We start from the raw sequence: 22,388 nt of genomic DNA on the forward strand, positions 1-22,388 counted from the left end.
GGTCCCATGCTCTCCGACAAACAGAGCATGCGGAGAAGGGCAGGGTGGTGAACGAGGAGGGGAAATGTGGGATGAGAAAAGGAGGCTCCTTTATTGTGTATCTACCCACTAATGTTCCTTATAAAGGAGAGAGAGAGAGAGAGAGAGAGAGAGAGAGGAAGCAGAGGTTGCGGAGAAGACGAGAGTGGGGATGGGTTTATAAGCTTTTTTTTAAATTTAAGCTTCAAAGTATAAAATTTTAAATCTCTAAACTCTATAAAATTAATTAATTAATTAAATTTATTAATAATGTTATATATAATATAATTAATTAATTTATTAATAATACATATAATAAATCGCGCTTCAAGCTTCAAATTTTTTTTATCCCTTTCTATTTAAATAATTTTTTTAATTTTCTCTCTCTTCAATTTTTTTAAGTTTAAAATTTAAAATTAGATTTAAAAATTAAAAAATTAAAAAATTTTGTTCAAAATATTTTAGAAATTGCCTAAATTTCCCACCGCGAAGCGCGGACCTTCACTAGTGTATATATATATATATATAATATAATATTTTTATTTTATGAAAAATGTAAAGCAACTGTAATAAAACTTCAATTACCAAAATATATATAAAAAAAAAGTCTTCAAAGTTTGCTTACGGATTTGAAATCAGCTTTTAAGTTTTTATTATTTATTTCAATTACACCAGTATCATTACAAACACTTTAATTCGAACTAAAATTATTTCATCAACACCAACAAATGTTTGTCATGTTAGTTTAATATATGCTATGTGACAATTTCTGTTGGTGGTAAAGAGCTTTTTAACCGTAATGACTAAATGAAAAAAATAAAAAAGTTAAGAACCTAATTGAAAAGAAAGTTAGTAGTAAACATGAAAAAAAAAAAGAGAGTAATGATTGGGGAACAATGATGCAATTAACCCAATTGAAATAGTTATAAATTGTCGAAATTAAATTTATAGAATTTGTTATGCTGATGATAAGTGATAAATACGGTCAAGTGTAAGGGGTCTTCTTGTAATTTATCAATAATTTTAATACAACAAAATTTAATGTTTTGAAATATGGGTTAAACCAGCTGGTCGAATTGGTCGGGCCGTGACTCAGTGCCGTGCTGGTTCGATTTGACCGATAAAATCGGATTGCTTTAAAACTCATGCTGACTAGTTTGGATCGGTGGTTCAATTAGCAAACTGCTGAACCCTTCCGATTTTAGCCGAACCAGTTCAAACTATTACATGTATTAGGTTATTGATGACAGTCAAGAATCAAATCTCGCTTCCAACTTAGGACTCAAAATTTCCAATTTCTTTGTGTTGAAGGGAGAGGAGAGAAAAAGAAAGCTGAGAGAGAAGAGGCAAGAGATAGAGAGGAGAGAATGTGGCAAAATGATCCAATTATTCCATAATAAAAGATAAAAATATTTCTCTTTGGGGTACATGGTAATCCACTCCCCAAATTATCTATTATTGTCGGTCACAACAAAAAAAATAAATAAATCTGGATCATAAAATAATAATATCAACATATCAACAACATATAAAACATCAGCACTTTTGCAATTAGATCGTCAAATTTTTAATTTCAGCAATGAGACGTCGAAAATTTTATTAACTAGCTCATAGGTTTCTCCTCTCAAGTGAAGTACTCGACACATTTTACATATATTTTTATAGAGCTTTAAAATATAAAAGAATATCTTGTATCTAACTCATGAAAGAGTAACAAAAATCCAAAGATATGTTCATCCTATATATCATTCAATTCCCATACTTAATTAACCCTTAACAAAATTTAAATAGAAAATGAAAGTTTTTTGTATTTGGAAATCTTATATGATTACGTGCAAAACATGTTATCAAAATGGCCATAAAACTAGTTACTTTGATTGAGAAGAGGGGATCAAATGATGAAAATTATTTAATTGTGAAAACTATATGTCGAGATCTATTTATACAAGTGCTAAAGCTCAGAAAGATGTTGTGCATTTCTCTCTCTAAAACAATACTGTGAGGATTAAAAGCATTTCTTATTTGGAACATATAGGATAGGGATCAAATTTTTTATGATTCTAATTTTAAAAAGATTTATAAAAACTAACAATTAGCATGACTATATCAAAAATCACTCTTCCTCTGATGAATGTGTCTTCTTCTTTTTTTTTATATAGATATATCATTTTTTTTCTTTTTTGGTTCTGTTCAATATAGAATGCATGAATTAATCACCCACAAACATTTAAAAAACAAAAGAAATTTGCATTTTTTTTTAGGAGCCTAGAAATTCAATACGTTCAGTTTATATTACGGCGGATTACGAAAAACCATATTGATAATTTCAATTAAAGACATAAACTTTAATCTCGAATTGACATGCACATTTTTTTTTTCTGTTCTAAAACTTAAATAACAGTTTTACTTCTAATAGATTATTTTTATTTAATTAACTGGATCTATTTTCAACAAATTGGACTTAATTTTCAGTAATTATTCTAGTCAATCGATTAATAACTGGGACAGGTTTAGCTATATTATTATCTATATATATTGAGTAGTGCTTCTATACTTGTTATTTTTCAATATTGTTCATTCATTCCTATTCTAAGGCTCAAATTTATTTTTTTTAAGTTGTGACCTGTAATAACATGTCACTTTGAGAGAGAAACTAGTTACCAGGTACCCCAAAGAGTGATATTCTGGTCTTTTAATACGTTAGTAATTAAGTAATTTTATCTCAACTATATTATTTGAACCTCTCCTCTCTCTTTGTTTCTTTTTTCTTTCTCTATCTTTCATCTTCATTCATAGATATTTCATTGTTTTAAAAATTTTTTAAACATGTTAAATATGCTAAAATTAAACATTTGCCAACATTAACATTTTTTAAATAGGAACACAAAATTCCTCTAATTTAAATTTAATTTTTTAAATTTAAATATTTAATATTTAATATTTAAATTCAACATATTTAGAAATAATACTATTTCTAAAATTTCTAAAATTTAAATTAATACCTAAATTATCGAAATTCTAAAATTCTTAAAATTAATGCCTAAATTAGTGCAAAATTAATGCGTAAATTTAGGATATCAATCAATTTCTTTAATTATAATGCTTAAACTAGTGCAAAATTAACGCCTAAATTTGAAATATCAATCAAAACTTTCTTAAATTTTGCGATATTTAATTACAAAAATACTCTTGATATAAAGTAACCTTTTAACCTGCTAAATTTTAAAATAACACTTTTACTTTTTATTGATTAACGGTTAAATTTTTTTTTTTTTACTTTTATAAAATAAAATACCGAATCGTTTCTCATATATATTAGTTTGTTTATTGAGAGTGCTTTGCTTCTCCCCATGAACATCATCCATTAAGAGTATTCCAGATTAGATTGTTAATATATTAAAAAATAAATAAATATTATTTTAAATTAGTATATTCAAAATGATCAAAAGCTTTGGTATAATCCATTAAAATTCTGTTTGTACAAACAGTTTAATCACTCTACGTGTAAAATTCATATGTAACGATACAGTGATTAGCACTAATAATTGATTGAATCTTATTATTAGTACTATAGTTTTCGATCCTTATATTTTTAAGGATTATCTTTTTTTTCGTACGGTTGTGTCATACAACTGTACTCTTTATTGAAAGAATTTTTTTTAAAAATAATATTAAAAAAAATGCTATGCTAAACATGTTCACACACTTAAAAGCAGTTATTATCCGATAAGTCAACGGCTAAGATTTCACTCAATAAATCCCCAAAATAATTGATAACATGTGAAACAGCTGTCCACTAATAACATTCCTACACGTGTAGTCCATCTAATGCTATGATAGATCTAAGTTAAATTATTTATTCCAGTTTCTAAAATAATAACATAATAATAATAATAATAATAAATAACATTTGAAAATAAGCAATAATTCAAGAGAGAGGAATTTTAAAACTAAAAAATAAACACATTCATAAGTGTAAAATGTACGGATAATCCCTGTACTATCCCCATGTAACAACGTATCCTTATCCATATTTATTTATAAACTTTAGTTTCTGAATTTTGATACAAACTATACTTTACTTTAGTACCTAAATATTAAAAACAAAGTTAATTTAAATAAATCATGCAGTTTCAGAAGAAAATAAATATATTAATGATTAAGAATTAAAAGATAACATATGTGAGAGTTCAAAAACTAAGCTGTTTAAATAAAAAGTATGCAAATAGTACAAGGACTATCCATACATTTCACTCTATTTATAAACTAGCTAACTACCACATCCTCTTTTTTAAGTCATCTTTCTCTTTGTTGTGGGTTCCCCAGCTCAACCACTTCTCCCTTTTTGGGTTTCATACATATCTCCTACATTACCAAATTTTAAGGAGATCAAATTAAGATGAGTGATCCCAAGTATGCATATCCTTATCCTGCACAAGGTAAAGTATATTGCAAACTAGTTCTATATACTTGATCTCTATATGTCGTGGTCAATATTATGCTTTCTACCTACTTCTTAACAATCTATAACTTTTGGCTGAAGCGGAAAGTCGAAAAAAGTTTCTTTGCTGCAAAAGCACAAAAGTAAAAGCGTGCTGAATCTTTTGCTTCTTGCTTTTATTTGAAGCTAGGTTGTCATGGATTTTAATTGAAAATGCTTTTAGGAGTTTGATTCTTTTAGGGCTAATCTTTTCTTTCATAGATTTTACATAAACGAAAAAAAAAAAAATCAATTTTTCTTCATATATGGAACATACTGAATTATTGGTTTGAATAGTTGTTGGAAGCTTAGAATTAGTTTGAATATCATGTTATCTATTAAGGTCATCATTATGTATATAAAAAGAAACGACGGATGAATATATTTAATATATACATACTTTTACCGGAAAAATATATTTTCAATTTTTTTTTCTTTTCTATTTTTGGATAAACCAAACAAAAAGTAGTAATATTACTAAAGTCTATGTTACAAATTAAAAAATGGCCGAAAAAAACAAAAAAGGAAATATATATGTTGCTTGTTCATTATTATCCTAATAATGAGTGGAGACGGATAAGGTGTTTTGCCTCACCATCTCTTTTCTCCCAAAAAAAATGAAGAAAAAAAAAAAAGAAGCATGGGAGTAGTAATCTTGCTTAAACCTATATAAGATTAGCTCTACTAGCCATTAATTACAACTTAAGATTGGAGATTCAGTCCCCTCTCATGCTTCTATAAAAGAAAAAAAAAAGTCCCAGTCCCTCAGCTTTTTAGGTATATAATATAATAATAATGAGTGAGGCTGGTACAGTACTTTCAAATTATTTTCGATGTTAGAACTTTCGAACCGACGATCATCTCCATTAGACTTATTAGAGTATTTGAAGCAGTTAGAAAATAAATTTTATGATTTTACGATATCATTTGCCTAGTGAACGAAGGGGCTCAAAATCAACGGCTGAAAATGAAAATCTTACAAAATGTGATGATAAGATATAAAAGTTTTAGATCCAAGATATTGATCTTATTTTATATAGTATAAAAAATTTTCTATCAAAATTTCACATGATTTGAATATTTCTACACCGTTAAACTTACAAACGACTTACATATCAAAAATTCACAATATTTATTTTCTAGATACTTTAAATACTCTAAGATCAAGTCCAACGGAGCTGATCGTCAATTCGAATGTCCCAACATCGAAAATAACTTAAAAGAATGGAAGGTTCCGTACTTCCAGAAGCATACTAGCCTCACTCTATAATAATATATATACTAAAAGTTTTGGGATATGCACATACAAAAAAAAAACTTAAAAAGAGGGAAAAAAAATGCTCTAGTGGCCATTATGAAACACTTGCATGATTTGAAATATCTTTTATATATAGATATAATAAGACTAAATTTTTAATCTGACTATAATATTTTGGACAGTTATACTAGATTCAATAGGTCAGAAGGATTAAACATGTTAAAGACTAGAATAATTTTGATCTGAATGACCCTTCTTGAAAGTGGGACGTAATAATTAAACCTTGCCTACTTCCTGCTGTTATAAGTTTTTCCTCATATTTATGTGATTTAATATTTAATAAAAAGGGTACTACCAAGGACCTCCTGTGGTGCCACCACCTCAATACTACGCGCCTCGGCCACCAAGCAGAAGCTCCGGTTTCATAGAAGGATGGTGTGTTATCCCCTTCCTCTTTTTTTTTCGTTATTAATTTATTTAGAGAGCACTGATCACTAAATTAGTCTTCAAAATTTTAAATTACAAGAATACGATTTTTTTTTATATTTTTATATTCAACAGTTCCATCACGCATTATTTTTCACTGCTCTCTCCCAGAAATGAAATGGTACCAATTTTTGCATTATTTTTTTGAGAACACGTGATATGGTGGTATACTTTTAATAGCCTGAAAATGATGTGACGATTGAATCATTCAATACATTCTTATCGTATCATACTATATATTTGGACAATTGAAATATATTATTTTATCAAATTATAAATAAATATTTTTCAAAAAGTAAAAAAACTAAACTATTTGCTTCTACCTATATAAAATTAAAATTCTCCTACCAAATAAGTTATGCAAGATACTATTGGCTTGCTTATTCTGATGCCCAAATAGGAATATAATCTCTTATAGATGATATAATAACTGAATTAACTATTACATCATCATGCATCATCTTTCTATCCAAAATTATTGAATACTTTATCTTTAATTTTCACAATTGGGAGATAATTTTATGTAGCCTTGCTGCTCTCTGCTTCTGCTGCCTCATTGACGAGTGTTGCTGCGATCCATCAATCATATGTATTTGCTAACTAGAGCTAAGCTGGAATACTCTTAAGAAATAAATTACAAGGAATTTGCTTCTGCTTTGTTTCTAGCAATAGAAAATTCGAATCGACGAACAGCATTGTCAAATATCATTTTAGGTTATTTGGACTTTTTAGAAATTGAATTTCATAATTTTGTTATATTATTTGCCTAGTAATCATTAAGTAATCTCAAATTCACTTCATATTTGGTTGTTGAAAATTATTAAATTTTTAGGACCATTACTCGACTACAAGGCAAATGATGTTCTAATAAAAAAATTAAATAATCTAGATCAATTTCAACAGTGTGAATCGCCGGTTCGAATAATCTATCGCTAAAAACAATATGAAAGTAAACGACTGAATTTATTTCTAAAGTATTCTAGCCTTATCCCTCCCACTTATATCATTTTATTGTTTTTTCTCTTGTGGAATATGGAGTTTTACCTCTTTGAGTGTGCATGTGTGGTCCTTGAGCAATGTGTGATTTGATAAATTGTATTGGCACTATCACCAGATATTGATGATGGGTTCTTGATGATTAATTTAAGGGATAATTTAATCCATTCATGGCAGAAATAATTATGATAATTTTTTATATTTACAAATATATATATAATATTTTTAACTTTATAAAAATATTTATAATATTTACGAATATTAGAAAGGTATCGGTGAAATTGCCCCTTTATTGAAGGACAAATCTAATCAGATACTGTTAATTTATAATAAATACAGGGGTTATTTAGCAATACTAGTTAGTACTTGAAGTCCAAGTTTTACCTTGGTGTGGGAATTTTTTTTTCAACGTTCAAAATCTGTAATTTTTAGTAAATTTTTAGTTTACTCCCTAAGTTTTTAATTTTATTTTACTATTGGTAAAAATATAGAAACTAATCACATATTTTGATATGGCTATCTAACTTTGAAAAATTTTGATTTTATTATCTAATCTTTTAATTATTTAATTTTAGCAGGTTAATGATTTCTTAACTTTAAAATTTGAATGCATCACCGACCGTCCCTAAAGTAAGTGGCAAAGGGCTTGGTGGTTAGTACCCGAGACCCAAGTTCGAATTCTAGTTAATTCATATTTCCAGCTAAGTTTATTTTTAAATAAAATAAACGAAGCAAAAAAAATTGAATCCATCGTTAATTTTTAGGGAAAACTTCAAAAATCCTCCAGTGGTTTCGTAGTTTCTCACTTTGCCCCTCTGTGGTTTCGTTTTTATCTTTTTGGTAGCTTTTTCGTTAATATTTTATTAAATTATATACAAAAAAACTTCAGATACCCATTTAGATTTTTCAAATATTCACTTTAGTACCCTTTAAATTAACTTTATCACTGATTTAAGAAAAAAAAATAATGAAATTGATAAGAAAAAGAGTTAAAAGAAACCACATGGGGCAAATTGATACATTTTAAACCACAGGGGGCAAAGTGAGAAAATACGAAACCACGGTTTTTTTTTTGAAGTTTTTTCTAATTTTTACTAGTATAGTAAATATATTTTATGCATATTAGATAATTATAAATTTATTAAAACAAAAAATTATTTTAAATTTTGTATCCAAAGAAAGAGAGAGGAAGGTGGAAGAGACGAAGGAAGAAAGAGGAGCAACTTCGTCGCTTTATTAAAAATTGGGATTGATTTTACAAAATTGAAAAAACTGATCTATTTTTTGAATATATTAGAATGTGTCCGAACTGTTGTAAAATGTACAGAAAACTAATTTTCAGTTTGAAAAATTATTCTCTGTATGCTTGTTTAGCCATGAAAGTGTTTTTTCGTAAAATATTTTTACATATTTGAAAAAAAATTGGCTTTTTTTGCACGTGTTTTTACTTTTGGCTAATTCTCAGTAAAAAAATGAAAACTCAAGCTGTAGGATATCACGACTCACCAAACATAACAATGCGGTCCACGAGCTTTCACAAGAGCTCGTGGAATGTGTGAGAGGTCCACCCTAAACCTTTCACCCGCTCTTCCTCATGGTTACTATACTATTTATAGTATCATAACTATAATACTATAGTCTTTTTTTTTTTAATATTAGAATATTAAAAAAATGATCAATATCGTTAAAACTGATATAAAATATTTTAATTTTTTAAAATCAAATTTTATATATTTTTTCAATATTATTTACTCTATGATTTAACCGTTTCAAAATTTTCAATAGTTACTGTGACGAGTTCATAATTTACTTTATCAGTTGAAATGAAATTGGAAGCTTTGGCATAGAAGAATATAAATTTATTCAAATTTTAATAGAGAATGTTTTAAACTATCTAAATCAAGATCAACATTCTTGATCTTGGATTTAAAAATTTCATCCTTAATTTTAAAAATTGTTTAATTTTTACTGTTTATTTTAACATAATTTACTTACGAAGTAAATAATATTAAAAAAATATAATATTTTATTTCTAAGAACTTAATATACTGTAAATTATATTTAACAGTATGAATTATTAATTTGAACATTCAAATACAAGAGCCTGCGTATAGTCTTGTTTTGTCTCTTTATATCTCTTTCTTTATATATGCCGAGAGTATGTGTGTACGTGTGGCTCCAGCTACTATTCTCTTGAGTGTACAAAGGCCTTCGTCCTATTAAGAGGATAAAAAAGTTTGTCCTATTAAATTATTTTGAATGATCAAAATTTAAAATTGATAATTCATATTATTAAAATTAATGTATACTATTAAGAATATTTTAAAAATTATTATCAAATCCATCCAACAACTGAAAAACGAATAACATTGTAAAATACTGGTTAAGTTTTCTTAATTCATAATAGAAATTATGAAATATTATTTAAATAGTATAAAAAAATTATTAAAAATTTAAGCGATTTGGATTGCTCTGCACGGTTAAACAAGCTAAATTCTCATATAGTCATCAAAAACTATTAATTTTGCAATCTTTTTTCACATTATATAAATAATTTTAAAAATAATAAAATTTAATTTCTAAATGTTTCAAATATTTTAGATCAGCTTTCACGATTCGATCATCGGTTCAAAATATCTTTCATCAAAAACAGTTTAATAGGACAAAAACCACTATCCTCATCCTAAATATAATAGTAGCGCGATTCACATATACATATATTATTTTATTTTTTATATAAATATATTATTACATAATATTTATTTATAAATATATTTTTTTATTATANATTATATAATATGATAATTATTATATAAAATAATAATATATATATATATATATATATTAAAGATAAAATTATATAAAATTTTTTATTTATTTTTCTTTTCAACCAAATAAAAAAATTTCTGCAAACCAAATATTAAAATTCATAAAAAACAAATTTCACCAAAAATTTTTTTTTATTAAAAATTCGTACATACTAATATACTATACATTCAACTAAATAAGATAAACATGATTATTACTCGAGCTTCTTTTTTTTTTTTTTTGCACTCAGCCCTTCAAAATTTTTTCTAAAATAATTTTAACAAATGTATATTTGTCTAAATAGTCATCTTCTATCCATTTGATCGTCTAGTAACGTTTTTAAATTGAACACGATGATTCAGTTATCGTGTTCAACTTAAAAATACTAAGTTAGTGCTTGTATCGCAAAAAAAGAAATACATATATAAATATAAATTTGCTAGGATATAAAATGATTTTTTTTAGAGAGCTAAATGCCAAAAAAAAGCATTTATTACTACTGTATATTTGCATTTAACCTCCTCAATTGTTTTAAAATGATTCGAACAAATTTATTGTGATGCGAGAATCTAGTGGAGTTTTTAAATTGAACACAGTGACTCAATTACCGTATTCAGCTTAAAAATGCCAACGTGACACTCGCGTGATAAGAAGAGGAGTATATATTTGTAAATATGAATTTGCTACAATCATTTATAAAATCAGATTTATTTGAGGGGCTAATGCCAAAAGAAAAAGAGAACTTTTATTACTACTGTATTTTTAATTAGGGAAAACTTTAAATACCTCAGGTAGTTTCGCACTTTTTTACTTTAGTATCCTATGGTTTAAAGTGTATTAAGTTAGTACTTGTGGTTTCGCACTTTCTCACTTTAGTGTCCTATGATTTAAAGTGTATCAAGTTAGTACTTTGTGGTTTTATTTTTGTATCAAGTTAGTACCCTGCGGTTTTATTTTTCTCTTTTTATTATCCATTTCGGGATTTTTTTTCGTTAAATTAGTGAGAAAGTTAAAACTAAAAGGTACTAAAATGAATATTCAATAAACCTAAGTAGGATATCTAAATTTTTTTGTATATAGTTTAACGAAATATTAAACCACAGGGTTCTAAAGTGAGAAAGTGCGAAATCATAGAGTATTAGCTTGATACACTTTAAATTACAGGATACTAAAGTGAGAAAGTGCGAAACAACATGATATTGACTTAATACATTTTAAATCATAGAGTACTAAAGTGAGAAAGTACGAAATTAGACGGGGGTAGTTGAAGTTTCCCTTTTAATTAATCTGCATATTATATCTTCAACTGGAAAATTCTAAGAAGGAAGGAGGTGAGAAATAGAGAGAACCAGAACCGACCTTCGCAGAATCCCCTCTCTCTCTCTCTCTCTCTCTCTCTCTCGTTTTCTTTGCTTCATCCCAAAGTATTCCCAAATTCGTATTCAAGTCGGTCTCTTTCCTTCTAGGCCCTTCTTTCTTTTTTTCTCTCTCTCCCTCTCTTTTTTAATTTATTTTTTCTTCTCTTTCCTTTATTCGCCCCCCACCTTTAACGCGTTTTCCGATTACAAGTATATATATATATATATATATATCTCTCAATATAAATATATGCACCTTCAACTTATAATCATTCTCTCTTCTTTGTGTTCCTGGGACTCAAAACTACGCAACAATTTTCTTTAGTTTCTTTTAATTTTCGTGCGTGTGTGTTTTGCGATCGAAGATGAGTGATCCCAAGTACGCTTACCCCTACCCTGCTCAAGGTAAATTGTGGAGTTAATCTATGTTAGTATTTTGCTCTTTATATAATCCCAACTTTATATATTTCTTTTTCTCTTTTTTTTTTGGCATCTTTGCTTGTTTGAGAAAATTGGGTTTTTGCTCTCGGAGGAAACAAACCAAAGGATCTTTCTTGGTCCCTCTTTTTTTTATCCTTCTGGTTCTTAGATTTTTGTGTGTTTTCATTGAAGGCTCTAGTTAAGAATTTTTTTTTCCTTACTTTTTTTTGTGTTTTTTCTTTGTTTTCTTTTAGGGTATTATCAAGGACCCCCTGTGATGGCGCCGCCTCAGTACGCAGCTCAACCACCACCACCTAGAAGCTCTGGTTTCCTTGAAGGATGGTTCGTGTCCCTCTCTCTTTCTCTTAATTATTCTCTTTGATATGTTCAATCCCTCTAGTTTTTTCTTTTAAAAAAAAAATAATATAAACGTCTCATTTATTATTATTGTTATTACCATTATTTGATATACACAGCAGAAATGCTATCTCTATTCGAGATATTCTAAAGATCTTCAATACTTAGGCTTCGTTTGAGATTGCCGAAAAACTGAGATACGTGCGGTGGAAAAATACTATGAAAAAATATTATGTCTTTTTTCGTACGTAATATTGTGTTTCGCATATCGATAAGTCGGTTATGATATATTTTCTGCAATGCCATCAGAGAGAATGCCATCAGAGAGCGTAGAGATATATTCTATTTTATCTAACAGCTTCAGATAAACCTCAATACCAAACTAAGCCTTATAATATTTTCAGCTGTTGCAGATCACATTGAACTAATTTGCTATTAAGTTATGTTAGATGTTGGATAGTTGTTGGGCTATAATATTATCATTTTATATATATTTGGGTCTCTGTTCTCTGCGTTTATTATAACACATAATTGAAGTGTTAAAATCATGTTACCAGTGTAGTTACATTCTTTTGTGCATTTTTGTGGTACAGCCTTGCTGCTCTCTGCTGCTGCTGCCTCATCGACGAGTGCTGCTGCGATCCGTCGGTCATATTCGTTAGCTGAGCACTTCCTATATCTACAGATTTTCTTTTTTTTCCTCTTTTTTTTTTTTTTTTTTTTTTGGGTCTTGAAGTATATGTAGTTCTTCTTTGTGGTTTATGCTTATTGATTATGGAAACAATGGAGTTTGATCTTTGTGTATTTACTGAATCATAACTTTATCAAATAATTAATTTTTTTTTCCCAATTTGCGTTTCTGTGTGATGATCATCACTAGGTTATGTTTTCTGCTGTAATTTATTGAATTCCTTAAGATGATGCAGTTGCCTTCTATGTTCGGTGCAATTCTTTAATTATTATATGCAAAAATTAGGAAGTAGAAAGAAGCAGCGAGAGTATTTAGAATTAGGAAGTAGAAAGAAGCAGCGAGAGTATTTAGGACCTGTTTGGATGCTGAACCTGATTCAAAGCCCATTCTATTATTATTGGATACGTTGCGAGAAAAGAGTCGCTTAGGACAACAATTTAGATTACTCATCACATAAAGAAGCCTGATGTGGCATTGACTCTTTCAAGTGCCATATATGTGTGTATTTATGTATGTATGGACTCATGCATATACACGTGTGACAAGAACTCATATTCTATAACAAGCGTATTGAACGGCCCTGTATCAACTCACTTGGAATGCATAACTTCAATATACATAAAAGCTCCAAGTGTTTTCTAAAGTATACTTCAATCCAAGTTAAAACTAGCATAGAGTTTTTGTTATACGAGAAAGTTTATTATGTCACACCTACATTACATCATCAATAAACAGCCAATCATATCTCTCTTTTTTTAAAAAAAATCAATCCAAGAGAATAATTTGATTGATATCACATCATCAATAAGCAGCCAATCATATCTCTTTTTTTTAAAAAAAATCAATCCAAGAGAATAATTTGATTGATCGAGAACGTCACATCATTAATATAATTGATGCATTCTATACAAGAAGCCAATCCCATCTCTACTTGCAACCCAAAAAAGCACAATTTCTATATGGCAGGTTACTGAATACTTGGGCGAGGTATAGGCAACTACATATTCTTGATAAAATACATCACAGCTCTGTCGCGCCATATCCATATTCAAGAGCCGAGCAGCACGATAGATATTCAAGAACAAAAAAACTAATGCAAGAAACAATCCATTGTGGGCTTTTCAATAATATACATGACATGATATACTGTTAATACTTGATTGATCTTTACACAGCATCCCATATTGTGACATTCAATGGTGTCTATTTTGGAGGCGGAGTAAGCTTATTTTGCTCATTCTCATGCTTTGATGTCGAATCCCCAGCCATAAGTTCATGGAAAGCTTCGACTTTCACTGGTGTCATTCTCATACTATATGGATTCCTGCATAAATTAGAAAAGGCAAAATGTAAGACGTTCAAACATTAGAAGCAAAGTGCTGTTCCATTGTCTCAGCTGTTTGCTTTTGTCCTCGAGTTCTTTGGGGTTAAAAGCACTCAGCAATGACCGGCCTTAATATTGCTATTGGGGTCGAAAAGAAAAGGAAAAAAAAAGAATTTGCAAATCAATCAACAAAACCAAGAATTAAAGAAGCCTATCCTAAGTGCCTTCAACCACACAAAACTTCAGCAAAACCAGATTAAAAAACGTAAAGAATGCCAAATGGGCCCAAAAGTAACTGATTTAAGCATAGAACTAACAAAATTTAGAATCATACTGTGCTTGCAGTTGAGGAAGTTGAACAGGTGGAAGTTGATTGAACTGCTGAGCCGATTGAGCTTGGTGATTGGCCATAGCCAGCTGCTGCTGCTGCTGCCTTAGTAGCTGATGCTTCTTGAGAGCACTAAAAGAATTATCGATTGGCGCATCCATCATATTCTCAATCTTAACATCCAACATCTGTTGACCTTTGTCCATTAGCATAACGGGACCACGAGGGCTTGCCAATTGGCGGCGGCGCAGCTCCTCCCATTGGTGCGGTTGCAGCTGATGCTGTTGCTGGAATGCCAGGGTTTGACCCATATTCATCTGGGGCAGCGGTCTTTGAAATTGTTTGTTTGCATACTGCAAAAAGTTTAGTTTAGCATGTCAGTATGCAAGATATGATGAAGAAAAGTGATCATTTGGGGACCCATATGTTTCTGAGGTTTGCTCAAAGGAAATTGATCCAATTGAAAAAATAAATGCATTAAGAATGTTTAGACGAGTGACAAAGTAATCTATCATTTTTGCAGTCCACAATCGGAAAAAGAAAGCCGCCCTTCGTAGACGGTCAATGATTAACGTCAGCAACACACTCGAAAGATCAAGCTGGTAAATAGTAGTCCTTATATAAGAATGTCAGCGCCAAAGATGGTGTAACATATGTAAGACCAATAATGCTGATTAGCCCCCCCTTTCCTAAATGTTTTAAGACAGTATGTGTACTGTTAAATTGGAACTTTAACAATTATCTGAAAAATTAAATTATGACATAGACAAATTATGCAAGTTGCTGTTCAATAATGCCAAAAGTCTCAGCTTGGAAGACCGACTTAGAAAGGAATCAGTTGGACATAACTAAGAAATTTCAAAAGGAGTGAAGTGTAATGACACCCGACTGCTTTCTTATCAAAAAACCGTTATAATAACCGACCGTCCCTAGAGCAAGTGGCAAAGGGCTTGGTGGTTGGTACCCGAGGCCCAAGTTCGAATCCTAGTTGATTCACATTTCCAGCTAAGTTTATTTCTAAATGAAATAAACGAAACGGATAGTGTGCTACTTATCTCTCAAAAAAAAAAAAAAACCGTTATAATATATTATTTTCCATATCAAGTTCAATCTCACTCACTCTCAACATCTGCCACCAATTTCGCAAAACATTCATACACTAGTACAAGCTCGAGTCTCTGACAATCAACATGCAATCAACAAAAGATGGTTCACGAAGTTATTCTCCTGTAGAAAAATCAACATGCCTTTGGTGCCTTGGCAGTTAGGGGTTTAGATTTCCATATCACGCAAAATATCTGGACCAGTAGACTTAGATGAAATTCTTCAAATAAGGCATGGGTGACAGGTTGAAGTAAAACTATCCGAGTATACATCCACATGCCATGTACTTACCTATACTCTTAGCGTTTAGATAGGGGATAGGGATAGGGATAACCCCTTATCCCCCTTTATACCCAAACGCTAATTTTTTACCCGAGAACAGTAGTTCTCGGTTACCTATAATAACCGGGTATAACTATTCCCACCAACACCTCCATTTTCTATATAAAACTACCCACTATTTTTCTTATTCCATATTATCTATCCAAACGCTATTTTTTTTTATCCCCGGGAACAACTCAATTTTCATCCAAACGCTATTTTTCTTATCCCCATACTTGTACCTATCCCTGTAATAGCTAGTTCTTGCTTATACCCGAACCACACGCTAACAAACTGTTTAACATCATGTATATTTTCCACCCTTTTACTAGGTGTCCAATTGTTAGTTCTATACATTGCTACAGTGTAGCAATGTATCTCCTATTGTAGAATTTATATATGTTTGAAAAGGAGACATGGACATAACCACTATTCTATTCCTTCAGAATCCGTATTACAAAAATATAATTTCCAACCATAGATTGTTCATACAATATACACATCAGTATCCAAATTTGGAGGAGAAATATGATATACATATGGTTTAATTTAACAATATCCGATTTGTTGTCACCCGTAGATGCATATGCAATATGAGTTACAGATGTAAACTGGCAAAAATAGTACAGCATGGTACGTGTGATAGGTGGGTGCACATGCAATTCACATAGAATAAATACAAATACAGTGTAAAAAATAAAAAATAAAAAATGCGGACAGAGAGGACGTACATGGAATAATCAACAAGAATAAGAGAAATACGAGGTTTATGACCTACTTATAAATTTATTATGGGATATTGTGACATTACGCATGGCAAATTTTAAGTGATTTATTTTAACAAAAAACTATGGAATACAGAATGAATTACTGATAAAAAACAAATCAACAAGAGCTAATTATGTGCATATCATCTTACTAGACTTATAAGCATCTAAATGCAAGATAGTGCATGACTAATGACTAGTGCCCAATATGTGACGTTCACACCATATGCAGTCTTTGTCACGCAGTTAAGTGATTGCATTAGTGTGGGTGCATGCACTGCTTTTCAGAACAGTGCTAGTTACCTCAAGTGGTCTAGAAATCACCGAATTACAACAAATGTATAACAAGGAGATTTTGCATACTTGTTGAACCTGCAGAAGAGGGTTCTGATGTTGCGACTGCATTGGATGATTTTGTTGCTGCATTTGGTGAGTGAAGACCTGGTTGCTACCTTTTGTAAATTCTGCCAACACCCCAAAGGTGCTACCAAATTAAAGAAAGGTATCATTAATAGTTCAGCTTTAAAGATGTGCATCCATAAGCTAACAAATATTGGGATTCTATACTTCACAGAGTGTGATTTTATGCAATTAAAATAATTTATGGATATAAACATGTTATTATTGTTAAACAGTTCTCCTTGCATGATCTAAGCACCTGGAAGTACAAAACCAGCTCATTTTATGTCCTTAAAAATCAAAACAACCTGTTGAATAGCCTTGAATGCTGCGGCGGTTTAAAACGTGCAGCATCATCTAAATCAAATGGCACAGATATGTTGTCCTGCTCGGAACTACTTAGGGGTTTCCAGAGCTCTTATATCAGCCACCACAATAACATATGCCGAATCAGAAGAGAAGCATGAATGAGAAGGGAAGAAGACACCAACTATTGCCAGTTTGGTTTGAAGAAGAATTGACAGGTTGCAAACTAAGGGTTAAAAGAACAACACAATTTTTTTGGAAATATGTCGTTGTGAACTATCGTGATATAATTGGAAATAATCAATGAATGGGAGAGGAGGCTATTTGAGGATTGCTTTTGCCCCCCTCCTGACCAAAAACCAGTAAGTAACAAAACGTTGAGAATCACTCAATTGACAAAGATTTATGATTTAATGCAGAGCCAGATCTATGCCGTAAACTGAGCTTTCGAAGAATAGGAAAAATAGAAAATAACCTCCAGAGTACAAAGAGTAAAAGATAAAAGTTTACAAATAATATATCAAATTGATAATTGTCTAGAGGGAAAATGAGATAATGTTTTTAATTTGATATGCATAACGAGCTTTTTCATCGATCATCAAGGACTTTCTTCTTGCTATCTATCAAATTTTCTTACAACACCTCATTGCAACATGCTTTTAGATCTCACTACACTGTGCCCATGTATTGTCAAAAGAAAAATGAGAGAATGCGCTTGGAATTGTTCGAAAACAAACCACATCATGTGGACATCAACCAGAAGAGTAATCAGCTCACCTATATCCTGCTGCTTGCAGAAACATCTTTAGAAGCTCAATGGACGTAAACTGCTTCTTGTAACCATCGGACAAAAGCTTCAGAGTGCGGCCTAGTTTGGAAATATGCCTACCAAAAACTTCCGAGAGAACTTCAAGTGAAACTTCATTTCCGCCTTCGAAACCAGCAGTTGCTAAGAAACGAGCAACTACCTTCAGAGTCATCTGCAATGCTTGCTCACGACTGAGAGATCTCCCTTCCTCTCCAGATCCATATTTTCCCCTATATTTTCTTCCCATTTTCTGGTATTCAGGAATTATCCCAAATCTTTCGATCATTGCTGGGCTCCGGGTCATTAATGGGGGCAAATTTTCAAGAACCCCGTAGATTTCAACCTTTTGATTATCAACCCTATTTACTTGTGGTAGTGCAGTATCGGGTACACAATCAGATGGAAACATTATCTCTGGAAAGAAAACCTCATCGGCCGAGTTAGATTCCAAGGTGGAATCAGTGGTACCTATAAACTGACTTTCGTTAAATGCTTGTCTCTTCCTTTTATGGGTGTTACAGAGCTTAAGATAAATAGACATTCCATCAGGTGTTCGCCTCGGTATCTCTTTGTCGCCCAGCAGAAGTCTGTGATGTCTTATTCTGTGTTTGTCAGCAAACTGTTTATACCATGTTTCAGGCCACTCTTCGTGCCTGTGCCTAGATTGTGCCTGCATCATGCAAAAGAGAATCAGCTTAAGTTTGTTGAGAAACTCTTTTTGACAACTAGAAGGCATAGGATCTTTCTGGATAGTTCAGCAAGGTTACCTCTTAATTTTGTGCAAGCATGCTATATCTTGTCAAATCAATCATTTTAACTGCATTAAGCAGTTCTTCGCAAATAAGTGACTAGTTATTAGTAGCTTTAGTTTGGTACATCTAGCATGGGACAGTTCTTCGCAGTTCAAAACGACACAGGAAATCAAGTTGAATAGATCTTTTCATCCACATCGCAGATGTTTGTGCGAATTGTTTTGATCAATAGAAAAAAAAAAAAAAAAAAAAAAAAAAAAGGATCCACCGTGGGCCGTAACAACCATCCAATCGAAGATGCGGTTATATTTTGTTCGTGGAAGACCAGTGAAATAAAAAGAAAAAAAAATGATAAAACACAGATTTTTCCCCTAGTAGAACAATTTTCTGGTTAATTTTAAAGATCATAACTTACCTGNGGGACAGTTCTTCGCAGTTCAAAACGACACAGGAAATCAAGTTGAATAGATCTTTTCATCCACATCGCAGATGTTTGTGCGAATTGTTTTGATCAATAAAAAAAAAAAAAAAAAAAAAAAGAAAAAAGAACCCTCACTCTATATTGAAACCTGTCACTAAGAAGATAATCTTATATTTTGAGCTTTGAGCACCAGTGAAATAAAAAGAAAAAAAAATGATAAAACACAGATTTTTCCCCTAGTAGAACAATTTTCTGGTTAATTTTAAAGATCATAACTTACCTGAATATGAGCATCATCTTCTCGGTCATCTTCTAACGTGAAATAAACATCATCCCCATGAAGCTGCAAATCTGTAAAAAACAAAAAGCTAATCGAATCACACCATAAATCACCCAAAAAAAAAAAAGAAGGATTTCCTAGGAACAAGGAAATGATCGGTCTACATATCAAATCAAACTATATTTCTCAACAATCATACTTTTTACGCTTAACGACGATTCAATCCCACCATTCTAACCCTAATTCTAAGCAACTACCCCTAAACTCCACCCATTCAAGTAACAATATAGACGCGATGAACTCACATTTTCAGGGTTTATATCGGCGAGCGATCAAACTACAAATCAAATCAAACTGCAATTTTTTTGACAGATCACACTCTCTACACTAAAACAACCACGAAATGATACAATCCCACCGTTCCAAAACCGTAATTCTCAGCGATCCCAAAGCTCCACAGGATAAACTCACAGTTAGGGTTGATGTTGGCGAGGGAGGTGGACGACGCGGAGGCGGGGGGGAGGAAGAGGGAGAGGGAGGCCTTGTCGAAGAGGAGGGCGCGGGCGCGGAGTTGGAGGTGGAGGCGGGCGCGCGAGGAGGGCGAGGGGGAGGGGGAGGAGATGGGGGAGAGGAACGACTCCCACGTGGCGGCGGAGGAGAGGGCGTGGGCGAAGACGGCGTACGCGGCGTCGCCCAACCAGGCGCGCCACGCGCCGCATGCGTCCAGCCTCCGCGCCAGCTCGTAGCCGCGCCCGTCCTCCCCCAAGAGCAGGTGCGGCGCCGCCGCCGCAGCCGACGACGACGACGACGACATCTCCGGCGCCGCCACCAGCGCCGCCGCCGCCGCTGCCGCCGTAGTGAGGTGGATCGTCGGAGGAGAGAGGAGACGGTGCTTGGAGATAAACTCTTCGTCTCTCTTCGTCTCTCTCTCTCTCTCTCGGAAGTAAATGTCTGGATAGTCCCTCTACTATTATATTTAATTTTTGGGTTTTTATTTTTGTAATTAGCCGCCTGAAAAAAATTTATTTTAAAAATAGCCTCAGCAAATTTAAATTTACAAAAATAGTCCTGATCTTGCCACTCAGGCATCACATCAGCGCCACGTGGACGGATTGGGTTGGGGTGTTAAGTTGAATACGGTGAACCATTCACCGTGTTCAAACACGGTGAATGATTCACCGTGTTCCATATTTATCTTTTTAATAATATGTATTTTTTTTTCCTTTTCTTTCTCCAGACACGGTGAAGCATTCACCGTATTTAAACACGGTGAATGGTTCACGGTATTTAACTTAACTATCTGGCATAGCCCGGCCCGCATGGCGCTGACGTGGCGCCTACGTGGTAGGGTCAAGGTCATTTTTGTAAATTTAAATTTGCTGAGATTATTTTTAAAATAAATTTTTTTCAGAGAGCTAATTGCAGAAAAAGTTCTTATTTTTTTATTTTTTTATAGAAATTTTCATACTAATACATAAAAAATAAAAGAGTTAGAATAATTAATTTTTTACTTATTTTTAGGAATTTTTTTTTTCTCTTTCGATTGACTTCAACGTAGGGCAAAGTTAATTGCACATTTTAAAAAAATAGAGTTACATACGAATTTAATTTAAGCAGACCACCTAATAGAAGTAGGCATTTAAGGGCGAAAAAAATATTTTTACCCCTTCAACTTTCGGTAAAACAAATAATTATTTTTAATTATTTTTTTTGAAATTTTTTTTTTTTCTCATTTGTATTTGCACTATGTGGAACAAAGTCAATTACGGCATTTTAAAAAAAGTAGAGTTACAGCCGAATTTAATTTTATGCGAACTAAATAATAAAAATAAGTATTTACGGGTGAAAAATAACTTTGCCCCTAAAACTTTCAGTAAAATAAATATGTCCTAGCGAAGATGGATTACTCAAAAAACAAAAAAGAAATCATGCATTTTCTACATGCCCTGCTGCACATGAACTATTTTCTTACTCTTGTGCGACACGATGAATTGGGGTCATCTAGTATGGATGATTAAAATTTATCTCGTCGCTGATTAGTGGTGGGATATTTTCATGAGCAGAAAAAATTCTACATACAAAATAGAAGAGAAATTGTTCTCAATGTACAGTTTTATTTATCAATTAAGTATTTTAGGTTCTTAAATTCTATATAGATATTAAGCTTAAGAAACAAATTTTGTGATTTTAAAAAATTACTTCTCTAGTGATCGAAAAACCATCAGTTGTAAGTTTGACAACCTACATACATAAGATGTCTGCTTCATTTACTGGCGTATAACATTTCAAATAAGTTGAATTTTTATCAGAATTATTTTTTTACTATTTAGATAGCATTTAGCACCTTGATCAAAAATTGGCGAAATCTAACGTCTTATTTCAAAAGAATATTTTGATTTTGACAATCTGTTAGTACCCGCTTTCCGAAATAAACAAACTTTAAAAAAATCACAAAATTGGCTAGCAATATTTTTTTAAAAAAGTACGAAACTAAACTAAATTATAGATCACTTTAAATTGAGTATCTAATCTTTCAAAATTTTGATTTTACTAAATCTTTCATTATGATTGATTTGAGTTAATCAAACGGTACGTTGACTTCAAAATTAAATAGCTCGTTTCTTTTTACAAGTTTAGCTAATATACTCTACACAATTCAAGTAATTATAAATTTATTAAAATAAGAAATTACTTGAAAGTTTAAAA

The 22,388-nt window shown here is 31.5% G+C and overlaps 1 protein-coding gene and 2 long non-coding RNA genes across 4 annotated transcripts; 2 read left to right on the forward strand and 1 right to left on the reverse strand.

Annotated features, from left to right (window-relative positions):
* On the forward strand, positions 4,338–7,384 carry LOC109713221. The gene is made up of 3 exons (XR_002217070.1): positions 4,338–4,457; positions 6,104–6,191; positions 6,770–7,384. It is a non-coding gene; the product is annotated as an uncharacterized LOC109713221 (long non-coding RNA).
* LOC109712394 lies at positions 11,380–13,031 on the forward strand. The gene is made up of 3 exons (XR_002216840.1): positions 11,380–11,809; positions 12,079–12,166; positions 12,775–13,031. It is a non-coding gene; the product is annotated as an uncharacterized LOC109712394 (long non-coding RNA).
* On the reverse strand, positions 13,714–20,634 carry LOC109713049. Of its 2 annotated transcripts, none has more exons than XM_020237001.1 (6): positions 20,154–20,634; positions 19,683–19,753; positions 18,199–18,899; positions 17,089–17,200; positions 14,531–14,877; positions 13,714–14,196 (listed from the first exon to the last, which is right to left on the reverse strand). In XM_020237001.1, exons 1-6 carry the CDS (start codon positions 20,494–20,496, stop codon positions 14,076–14,078), a joined length of 1,695 nt encoding a protein of 564 aa, XP_020092590.1. In that variant the 5' UTR covers positions 20,497–20,634; the 3' UTR covers positions 13,714–14,075. The 2 variants fall into 2 exon arrangements, with proteins under 2 accessions (XP_020092590.1, XP_020092589.1); XM_020237000.1 differs by having other exon boundaries at positions 13,731–14,196; positions 17,080–17,200; positions 20,154–20,633.

The sequence above is a fragment of the Ananas comosus genome, linkage group 7, assembly GCF_001540865.1.
Source record: "Ananas comosus cultivar F153 linkage group 7, ASM154086v1, whole genome shotgun sequence".
Classification (NCBI taxonomy): domain Eukaryota; kingdom Viridiplantae; phylum Streptophyta; class Magnoliopsida; order Poales; family Bromeliaceae; genus Ananas; species Ananas comosus.

Excerpts from the sequence above, each read along its gene's own strand:
- LOC109713049 (XM_020237000.1), bottom strand. The coding sequence starts at position 20,496 with ATGTCGTCGTCGTCGTCGTCGGCTGCGGCGGCGGCGCCGCACCTGCTC. Across the intron at positions 19,754-20,153 it reads CGCCAACATCAACCCTAACT|ATTTGCAGCTTCATGGGGAT; the intron begins GTGAGTTTATCC and ends TGTTTTTTACAG. Across the intron at positions 14,197-14,530 it reads CTTCCTCAACTGCAAGCACA|GAATCCATATAGTATGAGAA; the intron begins GTATGATTCTAA and ends TAATTTATGCAG.